Source organism: Mandrillus leucophaeus, unplaced genomic scaffold (assembly GCF_000951045.1).
Source record: "Mandrillus leucophaeus isolate KB7577 unplaced genomic scaffold, Mleu.le_1.0 Scaffold215, whole genome shotgun sequence".
Taxonomy (NCBI): Eukaryota; Metazoa; Chordata; class Mammalia; order Primates; family Cercopithecidae; genus Mandrillus; species Mandrillus leucophaeus.
The window spans coordinates 516,812-537,721 of NW_012102199.1; the positions used below are offsets into that span (position 1 = coordinate 516,812).

At 55.3% G+C, this 20,910-nt stretch overlaps 1 protein-coding gene across 1 annotated transcript in view; it reads right to left on the minus strand.

Annotated features, from left to right (window-relative positions):
* BRD4 (bromodomain containing 4) overlaps positions 1-20,910 on the minus strand; it is a 59,125-nt gene that overhangs the window by 6,381 nt on the left and 31,834 nt on the right. The window contains exons 8-14 of the mRNA XM_011980616.1: positions 13,740-13,949; positions 12,854-13,053; positions 12,078-12,373; positions 10,950-11,060; positions 1,499-1,551; positions 1,023-1,392; positions 3-283 (exon numbers count right to left, since the gene is read on the minus strand). Of these exons, the coding sequence (XP_011836006.1) occupies positions 3-283; positions 1,023-1,392; positions 1,499-1,551; positions 10,950-11,060; positions 12,078-12,373; positions 12,854-13,053; positions 13,740-13,949 (1,521 nt within the window). The remainder of the gene's footprint in view (positions 1-2; positions 284-1,022; positions 1,393-1,498; positions 1,552-10,949; positions 11,061-12,077; positions 12,374-12,853; positions 13,054-13,739; positions 13,950-20,910) is intronic.

A 20,910-nucleotide genomic window follows, 5' to 3' on the forward strand; every position in this document is an offset into this window, starting at 1 on the left:
GGGGGCTGGGACTGCACCTTCACGGAAGGGAGTAGCGGCGTAGGGGGCTGCACCTTCTGCAGTTGCTGCAGGTACAGCTGCATCTGCATGGAGGTGAGGGGTGGGGCAGGTGGCTCTTCATCCTCCAGCAATACTTGGGGCGGTTGGGCCATGGGGGGCTGTGGGAGCAGGGGTGGTTGGGTCAACGCTGGTGACACGGCTGGGGGCCGGGCGGGCTTGGGAGGCAGGGCAGCGGCTCGGTTGCTGGGCCGTGATGGCTGCTGGGGCAGTGCGTTGTGCAAAGCTGGAACGACACAATACCGAGGCGGTGAGGCCTGAGCACCTGTGGCCCCAGCCTGGCCTTTCTGCTCCATCCTGACCTCATCTGGACTCCAGTGGCCTCCTACTGGCTTCCCTCAAACTGGCACTCCCTCCCCACCTACCGTAGTCTCCCACAAACTCCAGAGCAGCAGCCAGCTTCCAGAGAGGGCTTTAGGGCAGTGTCGTCCTGCCCTATGCTCTGTGTCCCCAGCTCCTGCTCCCCATGCTCACAATGGCCCTTCAGACCTCAGTGCAGAGCTTGGTCCCTCACTTGCCCGGCCGTTGCCCAGGCCCCCAGGAAGGTGGCCGTGTCCCCATATCCCCCAGGTGAGTGCTGTCCAGGTTCCACGGGAGGAATCCCATTGCATGAGTGCACCTCCCAACCCCTGATGAGAAAAGCTACAGAGGAGTCGCAGCTCTTCTCATCTAACATGACGCCTGGCCCAGCAGGAAAAGTAAGTCAAAATCTAGATTGTTACTCAAATGATCTCAGGTGTTTAAAAAACAAAAACAAAAACAAAAATCTTCTGAATCAACTTGCAAGACCTGTCTTGAAGCATCTCCTTTAACTTCCAAGATGGCCCTGAGAAACCGCGGATCTTCCCTCTAGAGACCAGAGCCGCTGAGGCTAAGCTGCCGCCCAGCCAGAATACTCAGACACCACAAAGGCGAACCGAGGCAGGAAGGGGTCTCAGCCCACACTGGGGTGGGCCACGGCTCACCTGGAGGAGAGACCACCGCGTGCTGGTTGAGATGAGGTGGAGTGCTGTGCTCAGGCGGCTGGGGCAGGTGAGGGGGCAGCTCGGGCTGCGGCAGGTGCAGGATGGGCTGGGTGAAGTGGCCAATGGGGTCAAAGACGCTGCCTGGGAGCTGGGGCTCCAGGACGGGCACCTGGGTGGCAATGAAGGGTGGGGGCGAGGACTTCATCGCCGGGGCTGCCTGCTGAGGCATGGATGGTGGGGGAGGTGGGGGCGGCGGCTGCTGTTGCTGCTGCGGAGGTGGAGGCGGTGGGGGCTGCTGGGGAGGCGGGGGCGGCTGCTGGGGCACAGGAGCCGGGGCCTGCTGCATCTGCTGATGGTGGTGATGATGGTGCTGTAGACAGAAAGACAGACAGACAGGCTGATGTCAGGCAGGCAGAACCGGCCAGGGCCAGACCCAGTTTCCCACATAATGGAGGATGCCCCCTGAGCCCATGTACCTTCTTCTGCTCCCTCCCGGGGTGCCCCTTCTTTTTTGACTTCGGAGCCATCTCTGCAGAGGAAAAGAGAAGGTAGTGAGGCTCTGGGGGAGGTGGTGAGTGAGCTGGCCTTGGATGGAGAAAGAGGAAAAAACAGGGCACGTTCAGGAGGACCAGTGACCCTGAGAGAGGGCAGCCGGGTTCGAAGCGGGATGAGTTGGTCATCATGGGGGAGGGAAAGACATGCGAGGCATCACCTACCCACTTGCCTGCTGTTTTTCCTAGCAGGGACTGTGCCTGAAAAAGCCTCCCCTGCCAAGCTTCAGATCACCACAGCCGCACCGGAAGCTGAGAGCTTGCCCAACGCCTCCCACTATAAAAGGGTCAGTCACTCACTATAGGGACTGACATGGCCTGGACGGCAACCTGCTCAGTTTTCCAACAACTTGTGATGGCTGCAATGGTCACATTCATCTGACAGTTGAGAAAAGAGGGGCTCTGAGAAGGGAGGAGACTTGTCTAGGGTCACATGGCTAAAAAGCAGCTTCACAGGGGCCTCCAACTGCATGGCCCTCTGAGGCCCACTCCTTTCCATTCTCCAAGGGGAAGCAGAGAGGCTCAGCTGGGGCGAGAGCCACAGGACGGTGAGGAACATATCGGCAAGGGAGAATGCAGAGAGCCCACTCCAGGAGGAAAAAAAAAGGAGCAGGCTGGCCCCCTGGGAATGACCAGCAACTAAAGAGGTAGGTGGACCTCAGAAGTCCCTGCTTTGGGACACAGTCACCATGCTGCAGGCAGAAGGCGGCATGTGCCCTCGCTCCTGTGGGCTGACAGCTTGGCACCACAGCGGGGTGGATGGGTCCAGGGTGTGTCTGCCCCTGTGAGGTGTACTCAAGAGCCAGCATGCCCACCACCTCTGTCCCCACCCCAGAGATTTACACTAAGGGACTTTGGCCAGCTGGATGTCCCCTCACCAAACATGGATGGTGTACAAGCCCCAGTGGGGGACATGAGCCCTGGCCAGTGCTCACGGGCTGGCAGGTCACACAGTCGCCAGCCACCAGATTGGAGGCCGGGCCCATGATATGGCGCCTTTTGGATTCCTGTCACTGAGAAGCACTTCATGGCACTGCCTGGCTTTGCCTGAGCTCCTTGCCAGGGTGCTGCCTCTTGCTGCTGGTGTTGGAGGACACATGCTTTGCCCAAATCGAGGCTCCTTCCACTTGGATCTGCTTCGTGGAGGGCCACGCTAAGCTTCTGTGAGGCTCGTGGCCCTCAGTGCAGCAAGACACCAAAAAGGATGGGGAAAGACCTTGTGCCCTGTAAGAGCTCACCACTCCACACGAAACAAGACACGGACACAGACCTCAGCAGCTACAGACACACGTCCTTGTACAAATGACCAGGGGCTGCAACTGGGGACACGGGGGAACCTGGGGCCCCACCTCAAACCTACATACTGAGCACCTCAGGATGCTCTGGGTCAGAGTATGACATCTGGTGAGAGAGAGACTGTTGTGGGTGAGATATGCCAGAAGGGAAAGCTCGGGTAGATTTGCAGAGTCAGGGCAACAGGGAGTCTGACTGCTGTGGTGCAGCGGGGAGGAACGGGGAGGAACACTGGCTGCAGAGGTTGGCGGCCACAGGACCAGTGAGACCCTGCACACTAGGGAAGCAGGAAGAAAAGGCCACGGCTTCTCTCCCAGCACTAATCCCAGTGTGAGGAGGTGAAGGAGCCATGGTGTCTGGGGGCATGCTGGGCATACCTTGGAGGGGACCTGGGGCAGGAGGCGGAAGGTAGCGGGAAGCAGCAGGGCCACCGTGTGAAATCTGACTAGGAGAAGCCTCGGGGATGTGTCCAGATGCAGAGTTGAGGGAGAAAGTGTGAGTGCAAGGGAAGGACATGCTGGGGCTCGCCTGTTGTCTTGTGGCCTTGGAAGAAACCTTGTTTTTTCAGTTGTAAAAGAGGAATGGCCACTCTAACCCCTCACAGCCTGCAGGCTGTAAGCAAAGGCCCACAGGAGGAGATGTAGCAGAGCCTGTGGGGATTCCAGGGGGCATATCTCAGCTGCCTCAGAAAGGCCACAGGTAATATCCTAGGGACTTGTCTCCAGGGCCCCTTGCAAGTGCTGGGGCCCCCAGGCAAGGCAGGACTAACGAGTGGGGGAGAGGTGCATGGCAGACCCCCAGGACCAGATGACTAAAGGGGCTGGTGGTAGAGGTAGCCCCATCTGGCCCACGTGGTCTGAGCCTTGTGTCGGAGTTACCAGTAAAAGACAAGACAGGAAGTGCACAGCTTCACAACACACCAGCCCCAAGACACCCCCACACAAAACTCTCTAGAAAGGGTTACATGAAGATGGCCTCAAGTACGGTGTGATCTTTATTCCATGACAATCTTCAACTCAACACAAATTTCATCTTTACATAGGATGGTAATTGTACAAAGAAATAAAATGTTTTTTAAAAATCCGATTAAAACACTGATTCCGCCCACCCCCCAGCCCCACTCCAATGAAGGAGGCAGGATGGAGGGTAAGGTCAGGGCAGAGGAGAGGAGTCCCCGCCTGCACTGAGCGGCCGCCTCCCGCTCCTCCTCAGGACCCACAGCCAGCTGGTGCGTTGAGGCCCGGCTGGCACTTCCTGCACAGGAGGCTGCCAACAAGGAGAAGTGAGTGGGCACTGTCCTCTCTGGCTGTTCCTGGGGCACCAAGCACAGGTGACAGCTTAAGTCTAATGTGCTTTCAAGTTCAACAAGCCCTGAGCGTTCTCTGCCAGATGGAAGCCCCATGGGCAAGAAGGAGAGGGTCCCTGGACAGTGAAGTTGAAAGGACCCTGGAGGAGAGCTGGCCTGTGGCTATGGCCCATGTGCACTGTGTGTGCGCGCGCAGTGTGTGTGTATGTGCGCGCGCGCGCATGTGTGTGGGGGGGGCAGGGGCAGCATGCAGGCCTGACACTGGGAATCCAGGCTGCCATTTGGTCCAAGAAAGCAGAATCTTCCCAGAAAGACAATGCCAGCAGCTCCCCAACTGTCCTGTGGGAATCTGGGCATGAAGGCTCTCCCGCCTGCCCCCGTCTCAGCCAGGCGGGGCTGCAACAGGAACACAACAGGCGCAGGCCAAAGGGCAGCTCAGAATAGTTTGTTTGGCAAACGGAGCTTGACTGGAAGCTGGACGCCCAGAGAGGATCAAGAGCAGCCCAGGAACTCCTGAGCATCAATGCAGGCCCCGGGAGGCTCTGGTGAGGCCAGGGCCAGCCCCTGCTTCCACAGCAAATCTGGGGCAGTTGCAGCTGCTCAAGCCCAGGGAGCTGAGGAGAGCTGCCAGGGCTCCCACACCGGCGGGGAGCCGGCACCCGAGGGCTTGCCCATGGCGACAGCCCACTTCCAGTTTCAGAAGAAGGCAGGCCTTTAGGAAGCACCCACAATCTACACTTTAAAAAAGGAGAAAAAAATGAAAAGCCCCTGAAACGCAGATGCAGTTCCTTAGGGGACTTTTCATGTCAGGCAGTTTTCTGCTGAGATGCTGGATTTGTGACCAAAAAAGGGCCGGTATTTATTTTTAGAGCAAAAAAGCCTATTAGTGCCTCTGGGAGGGCTTGGATGATGTGGCCACCCTCGCCTGCCCCAACCCCAGGGGCTGTCGTTATTCTAAGGGACTGAAGACGGGAAAAATGTTCACACTGTTAACACCAATCAAAGGTGTCCACGGGGCAGTCCCTGAGGGTCTGTGACACCCTCTCCAGTCCACCAGCCCAGATCCGGCCCCCTAGAGGAGGTGGGTGGGGTGAGGTGGGGTTGGGGGATGATGGGCCCAAGGCCCTTCACCAGTGCCTGCCCGGCAGGTCCTGCACACTGCAGCCTGGTTCCAGGAGGTACCTTCCCTATGTGACTTGAGAAGAGGGAGGCCAAAGAAACTGGGGAAATGCCCGCCAGGCAACTTAAGCTTTTGGAAATGCACGGGAACAATGGAGACGGAGGAGGAAAGACTCCAAAAGGCTTAGAGTCAGTGGTGGCTCGAGCCTTATAGGGTATCAGTGACAAACATGCTGTGGGAAGAGCCTCACTGAGCCCTCCAGGATCTAGAGGCCTTGCCTCTAAAGCTCCCACTCCTTATCTGGGACAGCTCTAGAGGTCAGAGTGTTCTTCTACACACTGAACAAGAGCTCTCCTGGACTAATGTCACTGCAAGGTTCAGGAGGGAAGTAGTTAGGGTCCAAAGTCCCAGAAAAAGAGGGATGGGACAAAGAGAGAAAACATACTTGGGGTCTGGCTTTGCACACAGAGCAGCACCACATGAATGCATGTGTGGGGGATTGTCATCACCCTCCAGGAGATGCCACCCACCCAGACGACCCCAGAGGACCAGGGAGGCTGGGCAGGACAGCCAGGCAGTCTTTACACAGGGAGGCCCAGGCTGCTGGCCAGGCAGGCAGCCTTCCCGAAGGCGGGACTAGGCGTGTGCTGCTGGACATGACTAATCCACCCCGGGGGACAGGCCCAGGGCTCTGAGGAATTCCATAACTTGATGGAGTCCTGTCCCTTTCACGGAAGAAAATGGACTTAAGCTATAGCTTGCTGGGAAGGAATCTGGAACTGAAGACCGTTTTATTAAGAGTCCGTGTCCAATGATTAGGCAGGACCTACGTAGAGGGAGAGAGAAACCAGTGTGAGAGAAATGGTGTGGAATGTACCATTTAAGTCACAAGAACAGAAGAACTGCAGACCGAGCCAGCCTCCTGCACCCTGGTGGCTGATGGGCACAAGAACAGCACTGGAGACTGGAGCCCTGCCCCGTGCCTGGCTAACCATAGGTAGGGACAGACCCACCACCCCCTTAGAAAGGTCACAGAGGCAGAATGCATGAGTGCCTCGGAAACCACCCCCACCCTGTTCAGCTTCTACAGAGTGGCTTTGGCCCCCACTACCAAGCTCCACGAGTGCCCTGCCTGCCTGAGTGCACGCCGGCATTTCCTTTACTGCCCTCAAGCGGCTTCTTTTGAATTTGAGTGGTGCCCCTGCCCTGTCCCACCAGACAGGTATGGCAAGCCAACTAGGCCCCTGCTGACTTTGAGCTCATCTCACATCCAGGGGCTGCGCACTGTCTATTCTCAGGGAGGCAATGCCAGCCCTTCCGCCTGGGTCCCCAAGAAAGGAGGTACCAGAATGCAGGATCCCCAGTGGAGGGGAAAGAGCAAACAGCCTCATTTCTGCATTCCTCCAGATCCCCCAAACAAAAAGTTCAAACTCTATAAAAAGCAGAACCTATTATATACACTGTTGAAGAGGAAGAAAAAAAGAAAAAGAAACACATTAAGGAATAAAGTCTTGTCCTTTCTTTCCTTTTCTGGGGCATCCAACATGGCTCCCTGGACCAGGGAGGGGCGCTGGGCTTGTTCCCACCCACGCAGCAGAGCAGATGCCTCTGCTGGAGTCACGGATGCAACCGACGTGCTACTACTCCCTGGCCCCTGAGTGCGGGCATGGGAAAAACCCGCCCACTGGCGGCCTCTCACTCCGGGCCACATTCCACAAGGCTCACCCTCACCCGCCCATAAAGCCCCAGAATCCCTCCAGCTGCAAATACTGGGTGTGTAGGGGGAGTCACCTGCCTGTGCAGACGGAAAGGCTACTGCCCCATCTTCAAGTCTCTTCCTATTCCCCCACCTTCAGGGTCCTCACCCTTCCCCTAGGTAAGCGCCACACTGTGGAGGAGGCAAGCAGCAGGCCTGGCGATGCGACTAAGTGCCTCAAAGACCCTGGGGGTCAGGAAGCTGAGGCTGGTTGTGTGGTAAGAACGCCCCATGGCCTCTGTCTGCACTTCCCAGCTCGAATCTTTCCAAAACATCAAGCATTCCTTTTTCCCCTGGAGCCATTAAGAAACACCCACACGCTCCAATCCTGGGAAAAGGAAGCCAGGAGACTAAAATAGCTGGACTGCGCTCCCGCTCCAACTAGAAGACCAGACCAAAGCCCAGGAGGATCTCTCACACCTCCCTGAGACCCTGTCCCAGCCCAGGCAGCTGAGGTGAAGGGGGTATCCCTAAGAGGAATATAAGCTGTGGAGACACCTCGGCTCACAAAGACCTGTGCATGACACTTGGGAAGAGCCAGATATCAGCAATGTGACAAGTGAAAGCTAGAAGATTTCTAGGACATGCCCTGCCCCATATGCTGGGCAGACCTAACCCCGCTGCTAATGACAGCAAAGCCACAGTACTGTCCACAGCCTACCTGGGACAGTGTCTTCCTCCAGCCTGATCTCCCCAGGTCTGCAGATGCCCTAGGGGTGGTGGGAGGGGGGCATTTGTGCCCTACCCCTGCCTGTCACAATACAGAACCCTCAAGCAGCTCCAGGCTTTAGCTGGAATCACAGCTCAATGAAAGACCCCAGCCCAAGCACTAGCTGGAATCAGAGGAAGTGGTAGGGCTGGCCCACTGCACTGCATGCTGCCGGGGCAGAGGGTGGGGAATACATGGTAGCCTGGGACCCAGCTGGGAAAGCAGCACCCACCCCCGCCATCCTCCTCCTGCCTGTGTTCCGTGGCTTCCTGAACTGGAGTCTGGCCGCAGAGGACCACTCCACGCCTGCATCAGTCTACAGCATCCTGGTCTATGGATAGCTGCCAGGAGGAGTGTTCAGTATCACACCCCCCAGCCTCAATCTAGTGACTCTGTTCGGTTTCTTTTGGTGATTCATGTCTCAGGGCCGTGTCAGTGGAACTAACCCCGTAGTATAAGTGACAAAAATAGGCCCTTTCAGGAATTTCGGCTCCAATCCAAATGGAAACACAAGAACAAGGGGGGTTGGGGGGAGCTGCAACTCAATTAGGCCCCAAAATACCAAAGGAAAATAATGTTCCCCCACCCTGACCCACTCCCCCACTAAGGCAGAGCTGCCTGTAACTGGCCATGGACATCAGGGCTGCTGGACTTCCTGGACCCAGGAGAGCCGCTGCTGAAGGAGCTACGCCCCCTCTGCCCCCCCGCCCTGAGAATGCAGAGTCCTGTGCAGGACAGGGCAGGAGAAGGCTGCATTTAATGGTGCCAGGATGTGGATTCCCGCTTCAGGATCTGCCATACAAAACCCTAGCAGCAACCCCGCCTGAGAGCAGAAGCACCCTGCCGGCCCACGACAGAGCTCACTCAGTGCACACAGAAGGCAAAGGAAAGCCCCTGCTGGCCAGGACTGCGAAGACAAAAGGGAGCCAGGCAAAACCCAAGGTGGGGAGGGTGTCTGGGAAGAGGGGAAGGCCAGAGCCCAGGCAGCTGCGCGAGTGGCCAGGGCTGGACCGCCACAGCCTGGGAGCCTGGGAGCCAGCGGCTCTGAGACAGTAAATCTCGCCCTCCTTCCCGCCAGGACAGCTGTTCCCAGGACTCTCAGATTACTTGTTGCACAATCTTTCCACTTTTTTTTAAAGTGGGGGAGTGAAAAAATAATAAAATCTCAGCAGCGGGAGGAGGGGTGTGGGGCACTCACTCAGGAAGCCAGGAGCGTTCCCAACTTCTCTGCCAAAGCAGAGGAGCCCAGAAGAGGGACGCAGAGGCCAAGGGCAAAGGCCACGACCACAGACTGGAAATCAGGATATGATGTCCACAGCCCTCTAAGGTGTCTTGTCTTGTGAGGGCTAAAGTAGCACCCCCATCACAACCATGCCATGTCATTTTAGTTAATCAGGTCCCCTGACAATTTCAGCATCTGGGGTTTCCACTTGGTCACTGAGATCCTTAGATGCAAAGGCTACAAAACCTCCGGTAGGAGCAGTCAGCTAGAAAACAGGAGGTGCAAAAACTCAGAGGAAGGCAAGCTGGAGGCTCGGCTGGCACCGAAAGTGAAAAGTCAGCGGCCACCAGGAATGCTAATTGGATCCAAGAATACAGCCATTCACCCCACTCACTGTGCTGCGAGTGGAGGCCCTAGCTTTGGGTGGCAGAGCCAGCCCTATCCTGGGCAGCCATGGGGTGCAGCGCCTCCTGCTGGCTGATGGATTACAAAAGCAGTGTGGGGAGAGTGCCGGTTAGAGATGAAAGCGTGAAGGATGGCGACAGGGAAGGCCACGAGGCCAGTGAGCTGCCCAGGGCATTCTGCACAGTTGTGCTAGAGAATGTGGGCATCTGGAGTCCTGGAGGGTCTTTCAGCCCACTTCAAGGCAAGTCTCCTCACTCACCTGGGAAGCAGAGGGCACCAGGCTGTCCAACGGAAAAGGAATACTGACGAGACCCGAGGTGCCACCTGCCCCCGCCCCATCTGTGCGCACACACCTCAGAGCAACATGGCTCTCCCCAGCTGCTGTGAGGGGTCCTCAATCTTCCTTGGCACGATCAAGTTATTCACATGCACTGATTATTGACGGTTAGCATTTATTTCTAGTTAGAATAAAATCCCAGGGATGCGATAGGCCCGTGGGAAAACATGCAGGAGTCTACTGCCAAAACACAGGTTTCCCACTGTGGATGCCCATTCCCCAGCCTGCCTGAGACCCTAGGGCCAGCTCTCAGGTGGTCTGCAGCACGCCAGCTCACTGACGCAGCTGCACCAGCCTAGTGGCAACCCCGTTGGCCATAAACACAGGATGTTAGCTCCATCGCTCAGCAGGGGCTGGTCACCAGGCCTCCTGGGCACCATGGCTCCCTCCCTATCCTCTCCTCTGCGCCAGCCTGAGCATCTGTGCCCCTGAGAATAATGAGGAAAGTGCACACTTGGAGGAGAGCAGACCCTCTCCACTCCCACCTGGCACCCAGAATCGCTATCTGCCTCCACCTCCCACTGAGGCTGCTGCTCAGAAGGTGGGCTCTAATGCAGAACCCAGGGTCCGCCGTGCAGGCCCACAGGGCTTGAAGAGAAGGGACTGTTAGTTAGAATTGCAGGAGAGACACGCCAAGTCCAGGTGCGTGTGGAGTTAGGGCAGATTCAAGAGCAGCCAACACAGCAACGAGCACACTCTGGGGAGGAGCAGGCAATGGCCGGGGCCCAGCGGATGGCAGGGGCCAGCAGCAGACTGCTCTATATCCACCAGAAACCAGCGAAGTGTCTCCCTAAAGCGGCCGCACTGCATGTGACTGTGATATGGGGAAGGCCCTAGGGACACGAAGTCTCCTCTGGGGCACAAAGCTGGGTACGGTCACCTCAAGGTCAACAGCACAGCCTGGGCCCCCACGCCCACAGTCCTCATGGCCCAGCCTCGCCACCCACCATCCAGGGCTCTGCAGTGTCAACGCCCTTGGCCATCTGTCCTCCATGACCAGCCCCTGGCAGGGACAGCATGACGGACAGGCTGAGAGAATGGACACTGCTGCACAGAATGCAAGGCTATCCATGGCCCCAGGGAGACGACACAGACAGGCAGACAGAGGAACCCAGCAAGTTCTGGGATGGCCGTCTCTGGGCTCTAGCATCCTGGACACAGGACTGAGCTGGTGCCGGGCACAGGTGGGAGGAGTTTGGTAAGACACATAGGACACACGTCACCTAACCTGTTTCGGAGTCTTCGCTGTCAGAGGAGCTGGACTCACTGGAGCTCTCCGACTCTGAGGATGAGAAGCCCTTCATCTTGGAGGAGCCGGCAATCACATCAACTTTCTCAGCTGCAACCCAAGCAATGGGAGCTGGTCAGGCAGGGCCATGGCCCAGGAGGCCGCTCTAAGCCACAGGCACACCCCATCCATCTGGAGGAAGGACCAGTGAGGAGCCTGTGCACGGTGGGCCCAGGGGCTGCTCCTAATTGCCAGCTGCCACTCCCAGAACTCACGTGGCCCCACAGTTCCCATGGGTAGACTGTGGACATTGGGATTTCAAGGTTCCTTCAGTCTCTCAAAGTTCCCTTTGAGGGGTTTATCAGGGATTCAAGAGACCAGGCAGAGGGGTAATTTCCTAACACAAGGTACTGCTGGGCATGAGGCTTGGATTCTCCCAGTTACTGTTCTGACAGGGGAAGAAGAGGATCCAAAAGGAACATGCTGCCCAGAGGTAAGGCAAGACCCCCCTGGGGTCTCTCAACACAGCTGTTCAGACACATGCCGGAATAATCATGTGGTGTGCCCCAGGTAGGGGCCCAAGGATCCCAAGAGCCAGTCTGGGCTGGGGACAAAGACTGTGCAATGCCCTGACACCGGATCCTAAGTCCTCAGAGGAAAGCCGTAGGCCAAGATGAGCTGTGTGATACAAAACAGCTGCTTGGAAGAGTCCAGAAAGGATGCCACACCTAACTGTCCCTGCTAGAGAGGGACAAAGGCCGGTTCAGTGCTACATTAACCATCAGTACACAGGTCCTGGGACCCTGCAGACCTGCCTTTCCTCCTTCCCCAAAGAGGCCAGAGGAAGACTCAGCAGCAGGCAGCCTGGGTCGAAAGCAGCTCTGGTTTAGAACACAGCTTCAGGCAACAAGGTGCAGAGGGGCCCCAGACACCACCAGTCAGAGATCTAGAAAGACACTGACAGCCTAGGGGCGAGGGTGACGTCACAACCTTTCAGAGATTTCTGTGTCAAGAACACAAATGTTATAATTGGAAAAAAAAAAACGCACAGAGAGTAGACTGAGCAAGGAGGGAAGTTACTGAGGGGGCCCACAGAAGGACCCCCACGCCCAGAGGGCCCAAGCACACCTTGAGGTTTCCTTTTCTTCCGCAAACAGGAGGTGACATAGCGCTCCAGCTCACGCAGTGTGGACGGCTTCAAGGTCTCAAAGTCGATCTCAATCTCATCGGGGTTGGAGTTCTTCAGCGAGGGCTCCCGTGACTGGATGATGTGCACCACGCGGCCCAGCTTCTCGCCGGGGAGCTTGTTGATGTCCAGGCTGAGCTGCCGCTTCTCCTCATAGGACATAGGCTTGCACTTGTCCTCTTCCTCCGACTCATACGTGGGAGGGGGCTTGCTCTTCATGGGCGCTGGCTCCTTCTTGCTATGAAGGGACGATGCACACATCATCAAGAACGGGCCCCCTGAGGATGCCAGGCACTCATTCCTCCACATGTATGTTGGGGTGAAGGGGTGCCGGGGGCGCCCTTCCCATACCCCCCACCCACCGGCCTTCACAGGAAACGGGGGATTGGCAACTCAATCTCTGGGAGCACCCAGTAGAGACTGAAAGTCAACTGTGATTGCAGGCTGCCTGAGTGGGGGTTGTGCTACAGCCCCATCCTTGCCGCCCATCCCCCTCAACGAAACATGGTGAGCTCCGAAGGCTCATCCTACAGAAAGGGGCAGAGACAGTGCAGCTAAGTCCTGTGTGCAAATGGCCACCAGCCTGGCCTGTGAAGTCACGCTGCAGAGGGGCAGCCTCCGCACCCAACGAGGACGGGGAGGGGCAGTGGCCCACACAGTCTCAGAGCAGGCCCTGGAAGGAGGGTCCCCACCCAGGGCAAACTCAGGGGACACAGACCTCGCACTGCTGTTGCTGCTATTATTTTTCTTTGTCTTTTTGGGAGGAGGTTCCTTGGCTTTGCTTTTTTTATTCTCTTCCACTTCCTCTTTCCTTTTGTGCTTTTCTTTTTTCTTTTCCTTCTTGTCTTTCTCCTTTTTCTTTGGTTTGTTCTGCTGGGGCTGAGAGAGGGCTGCAAGCTGCTCGTGCACGGCTTTGAGCTGTGGACCAGACAGACAAGACACACACTCAGGGCTAAGACCACTTTTCTGTCACCCAAGACCCAGGCGACTGCTCCAAAAAACATGCACCTGGGGCATCAGGGTGTGTAGGGGAGGCAGGGGGAGGCAAGGCCCCCAGCTCTGCACCTGTCATGTTAACCAGATTCCTAACAAGCCTATCTCCACCCATTCCCTCAACTCCAAAGATTGCCAGTGTCCTCCTCAACAGAGGAGCTGATCAAGCCGACAGACACTAAGTCTCACAGCCATCCTGATCCCAGAAGGAGGGCCCCTAAGAAGCTAACTAAGAGCATACAGACACATCAGGCACGAAGGGTCTGATGACTGGCTATAGGGAGAGGAACAACCAGGTAGCCCCAGGAGAGGTGAACATCCTGGCTCAACCTCCTCCTTCCAGACATTGAAAGGATCAAGCCACCTCCTCTCTGCCCAGAAAATGGCCACGTCACTCCCCATCCCCAACTGCAAGCTCAACACAAATATCACACATACGTGCATGATCAACATGCACTTGACCTAGCAGAGGGGAAAAGGCCACAGGCGGTCCAGTGAAAATTCTGCTCCCTTGGGAACTCAGAGCCAAGAATATCTCTTAGAAACTTCTGGGGAGGCCACCCTGGTCCATGGACTCTGGGGATTAAGAATGGAGCCACCAACGTCCTCACCTGCTCCTGGAGCTCAGCTAGCCGCTGGGCTCGCTCCTCCTCAGAGTCATCAGTCGAACTGTCACTGTCCGAGGAGCTATCGCTGCTGCTGTCGCTGGACGAGGGCGGGGCCACAACCTTGGTGGGAGGGGGCACTGCCGGGGAGGACACGGCCACCACTGGTTCCTCAGGCTCATCTGGCATCTTGGCAAAGCGCATTTCGAACACATCCTGGTGAGAGAAAGACACGCTGTGAGGGCTGCTGGGTACCCAGGCCGCAGCCTAGCATCACCTGGCCTCACTGGCTGCTGGGGCCAACTCAACAGAAATCAACCGAGGGCGAAAGAGGATGGTGATCCTCTCTGCCGCCAAGATGGGGGCAAGGGCCTCCGAAAACTCTTGCAACACTCCTCTCAAATCTCACTTTGAAGAGCAAGGTGGTCCAGATGTAGCCAGGCACTTACTCCCTGGAGAACACAGCCAAGGTAAAGATATGAGACCCAGGCCACCAAGGCAGCCAGCCCACTGAACTCTGGGGGTGCTTGACAGATGGCACTGGGTCAAGAGCACCCCCAAACCGCAAAACAGCCAAAGCTCCCGCCAGGTGCGTGGTGGGGAGCAGGAGTCTGTGGCTTGAGAGGGTGTTCCAGGCAGAAGACACAGCACATGCAGAGGTCCCTGGTGGGAGTGTGCCTGCCACAAGCACACCTCCTCTAGGGGACTAGGCTCTGTCGTAGCAGACACGGCTCTAAGTTGGTCTTCTCATTCCTCAGATCGTCCCTGCAGCACTTAACCAAGCAGGGCTGCACCACTGGAGGAGACACCTCCAGCGCATGCGGGACAAGGTAAGAGAAGTTCAGGTAGCAGGTGTGGGGCACTGAGGACAGGCTGCAGGAGGCAACCACTGTGCGCAGCAGACCCTAAGACCTTTCAACCTAAGATCCAGTAATCAGATGGAACCACATGGGGTCATGTAGCTCAGGGAACAGCAGCCACACATGGATGCTGGGTCTGGCCACACATACTGCCAGCCAGCTGGCAAGTCCCTGCCCTACCCTGGGGGCGCTGTGCTCAATCCAGTGATGGCTCAGGACAGAGGCAGAAGCAAAGGCCTCGCTTCCCAGCAGAATTCTGGGACCTGCTTTAAACCAGGAATAAACTGAGCATCGTGGAAACACACCATGGCAAGGACCTTCCCCCAAATGTGTGTCAATGCTTCAGAGAGGACCGTAGCCCTGGAACCCCCTCCTGATGGCTCAGGAAACACTCCTTGAGGCTTCCTCTCCCACGCTGCTGGAGCAGGCATCCCATATAACTGTGGTGTTGATTCCCTCCCCTCCAGGCCACACGGAGCATGACTTCCTTTAGCCAGTAACTTTCTTTCTTTTTATTGAGAGACAGTCTTACTCTGTCACCCAGGTTGGAGTGCAGTGGCGCAATCTCAGCTCACTGTAACCTCTGCCTCCCAAGTAGCTGGAATTACAGGCACACACCACCATGCCCAGCTAATTTTTGCATTTTTAGCAGAGACAGCGTTCTACCACGTTGGTCAGGCTGGTCTCCAACTCCTGATCTCAACAGATTCACTTGCCACGGCCTCCCAAAATGTTGGGATGACCAGCGTGAGCCACTGCGCCTGACCCAGTAACTTTTTCTTTCTTTCTTTCTTCTTTCTTCTTTTTGGAGATAGGGCCTTGCTCTGTTGCCCAGGGTGGAATGCAATCAGTGGCTCAATCATGGCTCACTACAGCCTCATCTTCCTGGGCTCAAGAGATCCTCCTGCCTCAGCCTCCTGAGTAACTGAGACCACCATGCCAAGTTTTTGTGCAGACAGGGTTTTGCCATCTTGCCCAGGCTGGTCTCCAATTCCTGGGATCAAGGGATCCTCCCACGATGTGGCCTAGAATGTAGGCTGAGGCCTACAGTGAAAAGTGCCAGGATTACAGGCATGGGCCACTGCACCCAGCAAATAACTTTATTCAGAAATAACTCCTTGAGCAGGTCTGAGGCAAGGAAGAAGATACACAAGAAGGGATGACCAGAGACCATCACCAGTTAACCTGCCAGGAGTAGGGCCCAAGGAGGAAAAGGTGGGGGGTTTCACATCAGAGTGGAGGCCCTAGTGAGAGAGTAAGACAGATCCCTAGCCCTGCAGCACCCAGCTATGTGCCAGGTGGGTAGTGTTCTGGATGTGGGTGGTCTCAGGTCCCAAAATGACTCCAAGAGGCAGCTGGGGCCACAAGAGCTTCTGAAAGAGCCAGGCCTGCTGCCAAGCAGCAGGGAGCAGGTTAGAGAAGTGGGCCTCAGAAGTGTCAAGACATCATGAAGGGAGATAATCAGCTCTGCCTCCCAGGACAGAGGAAGTGCCCTCTACTGAGTGGTAGCTACTGCAGTGAACTAGTCTGTAAGCCTGGGCCAGCTTTGAGACATGAGGATGTCCTTGTTCCTCCCCACCAAGTGATGACTGCTGTGTAAATGGTGGGGTGGGGGCGTATAGCATTCACTCTGAGGCCTCCTTCCATTCCCTGGGTGCCCATGGCCCTGGCTCTCCAAAGGCCCCAAGAACAAAGAGCAAAGAATACAAGACACAAAGCCAGCTGGGATGAGAAACTAACATTGGTGGGACTGGAAACTGCCAGCTTCCTGGCGTGTCCAGTTGCGTGACCCCGTCATCCTTCACTTTCTCTTGGACGTGAGAACTGCTGTTGTAGCCTGAGTGGAGGGCACCCTGGGAAATCCACAAGCCAGTGGGCCCAGGGCTGCTGTAGGAAAACCTTGCTGTGTGGCTGCAACACTCACATGTCCCCAAGTAACAGCTTGATGGTAAACAGCAATGACAAGTTCCCTGTTCAAGGAGTTCACACTCTAGTTGGAAACAGAAAACCGAATGAATACATGGCAGCAATGGGTTGCCATGAGCTGGAAGTGTGCTAAGACCTAAGAGTGAAAGAACACAGTCAGGGGTGCTGTGGGGCCAGCGAGAGGACAGTAAAACCTGATTCAAGATACACCCAGGGCAAGCCTCTCACAAGGGAGGATGGTGATGGTGAGGGGTAGCAGGCACCAGCATCCACCATGGAACACTGAGTGTAAGCATTCTGTTGGACTGACAGAGACCCAGCTGAGGCCCAGCCCCCTGCCCGGCATCCCATAACCTACACCCCACTCCTCTGGAGGTCTGGCTCTGAGGTCATGCTTCTCAGTTTCAGCACACCCCACTGGTTTCAGACAAGTATCTTGGCTGTCAGGCTGTGGAACACAGGTTTTCTCAAGGACCTCAGAATTTAGAGGCTGAGAGAGAAAAATAAAGTGGCTCCTTTTCCAAGTAACTTTCCAGATAAATCCCACTTCTTGGGCCCAGCCAAATTAAGAGACCTAATTAAGCAGGTCCCAACAGGTCTTGAATAGGTGAGCAAGGGCTGGGGCTTTGTCCCTCCCCTTCCCTGATGGAGAAATTGCTCTCTACTCCATGTTGATGCAGAGAAAGTAGAGAGAAGTAAGAAAAACAAAGGCTGAAATGCCACAAACACAACTGCCCACTGAAGAGAAGCCTGCCCTGGAACCCTCCACATCAACTCTGCTGCTCAAAGAGAAACACCTCCGCCAAGCACTGGCAGAGAGGTACCCCTCCCAAGGGCAGGCAAAGCAGGCTGGGCCAGAGGCAGTCCACCCACAGCAACCCCTACCCCTTGCCTGCACTGGGCCCCCCTTAAGAGTGAGGCCTGTGTCTACTCCAGTCCAGCACCTGTAGCCCGTGTGTAGAAGAAACTCTTCTGCTGCAGGGTCTGTGGTGTGACAGACATCCCAGTGGCCTTGGTAAACTCTACATTCAGGCAGGTTTCCCAGAAGAAGAAAAATGCAAAAAACACTTAAAACCCAAAAATCTTTGTTGGAGAAAATCTGTGAAAAGGAGGTGGCTCCAGGGTGCAGGAGAGGACAGGAAAAATGAGATAAAAATGAAGAAGAAAGGGATAGAATGCATCAGAAGGTGCTCTTTTCTTTCTCTTAGTAAAGTAGCTCAAAACAGTCACCTGTGGTGCTGGGAGAGAATCTGTTTCTGCTGAGTTCTTCCTGTGAGGGTAGATGAAGGGCATGGGTATCAACGTGGGCAGTGTGGGCAAAAGCTGTGCCCCTGTCTTCTCAAGAGAGTGGGAGAGAGGGAGCGATGGAGGAGCTTAAGGCACAAATCTGAGGGCGCCACTGCCACTGGGCGGCACTGAACAAAACCTGCATTCAAATTTAAAAGCCTGGCCGGGCATGGTGGCTCACGCCTGTAACCCCAGCACTTTGGGAGGCTGAGGCAGGCGGATCACGAGGTCAGGAGTTCAAGACCAGCCTGACCAATATGGTGAAACCCCGTTTCTACTAAAAATACAAAAATTAGCTGGGTGTATTGGTGGGCGCCTGTAATCCCAGCTACTCAGGAGGCTGAGGCAGAACTGCTTGAACCCAGGAGAGGGAGGTTGCAGTGAGCTGAGATCGTGTCATTGCACTCCAGCCTGCGCGACAGAAAGAGACTCCATCGCAAAAAAAAAAAAAAGGTAAGAAATTTAAAAGCCTCAACTCCTTCAAGGATGGGAAATGCAAACATGAATGATGAAGAGGCAATGTTATTTGTGAAGAAGGCACACAGACACTACCAAAGAGAAGAGAGGGCAACAACTCCCCAAGTCACAGAAAATAAAACTAAGGAACAGGCCAGGTGCCATGGCTCATGTCTGTAATCCTGGAAGTTTGGGAGGCTGAAGTGGGTGGATCACCTAAGTCCAGGAGTTTGAGACCAGCCTGGGCAACACAGTGAGACGCCATGTCTACCAAAAAATACAAAAATTAGCCAGGCATGGTGGCACACGCTCACTGTTCTAGCTATTTGGGAGGCTCAACTGAGCACAGCAGGTTGAGGCTGCAGTAAGCAGAATGAGACCCCGTTTCAAAAAAAAAAAAAAAAAAAAAACCCTAACAAAAAGAAACAAAAAGCCCCAAGCCTGAGCATGCATTTAAATAACAAGAGACACATTCATACTAGTAAAAAAGAGCCCAACAAACTTCACAAGGGAAGTGTTTATCCTACCTCAAGAGTTTGAGCACATGTCCTCTGAAGCCAAGGCAGCCCCTGATCTACGGAGAACAGGAGACACGGTGCCTTAGGTCCAGTGGGAGCAGGTATGGGGTGCTATGGTGGGGAGTCTGGGACAACACGAGGACCTAGTACAGCTAGGAGGCAAACAGGCAGTGGGGCTCTGGTGACCTCTGCCTGGCACAGATCTGCAGGTCACCAAAGGCTTTCCAAGTCCTCACTTCTGCCCTGGAAGCAGATGGCTGTGAGAGGCAGGAGTGCAGAAGCCTGCTGAGGCCCACAATGAGCACACCAGCACCTCATGATGGCAGGTGGCCCCGCCCACAGCCTGCTCTGACCCTGAGAACAGAAGCAACCCATGGCCTCGGGGAGAAGACGCTGGGAATTTTTATGGTCATTTATCTACAGTTTCAAATAATTTAAAAAAGAAGATGGGTCTGTAATCCCAGCACTTTGGGAGTCCGAGGCAGGTGGAACACTTAAGCCCAGGGGTTCCAGAACAGCCTGTGCAACATGGCAAAACCCCACCTCTTTAAAAGAAAAGAGGCAAAATTAGTTGGGCATGGTGGTGCAAGTCTGTAGTCCCAGCTACTCGGGAGGCTGAGGTGCGAGGATCGCTTGAGCCTAGAAGGCAGAGGCTGCCGTGAGCTATGATTGTGCCACTACACTCCAGCCTGGGTGACAGAAGGAGACCCTGTCTGTCTCCAATAATTAAGACGGCCCCCCCTCACACACACACAAAAAAAGATGATAGTACTAAATATTGACTTTATTCTCCAAAAATTTTAACCCAATCTTATTAACCAAAGAAAGCCGTTTTTTAAACTTACGTATTTTTCCTTTTTTAAAAAAATAATAGTTTACACGTCTATGCTGTCATCTCCCCTCCCCGTCCACACGTGTATTTCACATTGTGCACCACCCAGGCTCTGAACTTGAAGGAAGTGGCCCAGGACCCCCCATCAGAATTGTGGCCATGTGGAAAAACAACCACTCTGCAGCTAGAAGGCTCTTAAGGCTCTGGTGGAAAGATGTCCACAGTGCAGATGTCCTCAGCTCACAACTGTGACAGCGCCTACTTGGCAAGAGTGCCCCCCACCCCCGAACCACTTGAGACAGGTGTGTTTTGTAGGAGAGACTGGGCCATGCACAACACACACCTGCTCTTCCAGCCAAAAGCAAATGAGTGCTGGTGGACGATGGGGGAGGGGGCCTGCAGTGGAACACCCACTCTGCTTTAACTGAATAATCTCAACTTAAAATATGTACACTAGGCTGAGTTTAGGCACTTTTTTAAGCAACATGGCATTATCCCAAGGAAAGTGACAGAAAAAAAACTGCCAAGGCCCACAGAGGTGTGATCCCACGAGGACCTCAGCTCGCTCCGCTGAGGGTGGCTGTGCCCTCCCAAGCCTCACCTGGAGCTTGCGGGCCATGGCCACCACCTCGTGGTCAGGAGGGTTGTACTTATAGCAGTTGGAGAACATCAATCGGACGTCAGCACCAAACTCCTGAGCATCACGGTACTCACGGGCCTCCAGTTTAGACTGGAAAACAAGACAGGTCCCTGTTAGCTGTGTCTGCCCAAGTGACCATGGAGAAGTAACTGGCAGCAGACGAAAGAGCTGCCTAGAGGAGCAAGTTGGTTTCTTGGCTCTCAGTTTTGTCAAGACTCTAGTGGGGGACAGGCCATCACCCCAGTTCTCAGCCTCAGGGCTGGGACTGGCCCTGCCAGCATCCCAGCTCATCTGCCTGGCTCACAGGCAGGTAGACTCAGAACCCACAGGAGGTGGAGCCTGAGCCAGAACTGAGGGGGAGAACTGATGGAGAGGGCTGGGCCCAGCTCATCATGATGACACAGTACAGGAGCTTGTCAAACGGACACAGCACTGTTCCTTGCTCTGCCTGCCCCATGTTTGGGACTACACTCCCAGAAGACACACGCAGTTAAGTTTTAAAACCAAAAAGATCTCAAAACACTATGGTGAAAATGTCGGCACTTACAGCATGCCTCCCACACAGAGGAGATAGCAAGGCCTTCCCCACCACAAAGAGGCTGGCAAGGCCGCCAAGTCCCAAACTCTCATGGAGCATCTACTGTGTGGGCAAGGTACC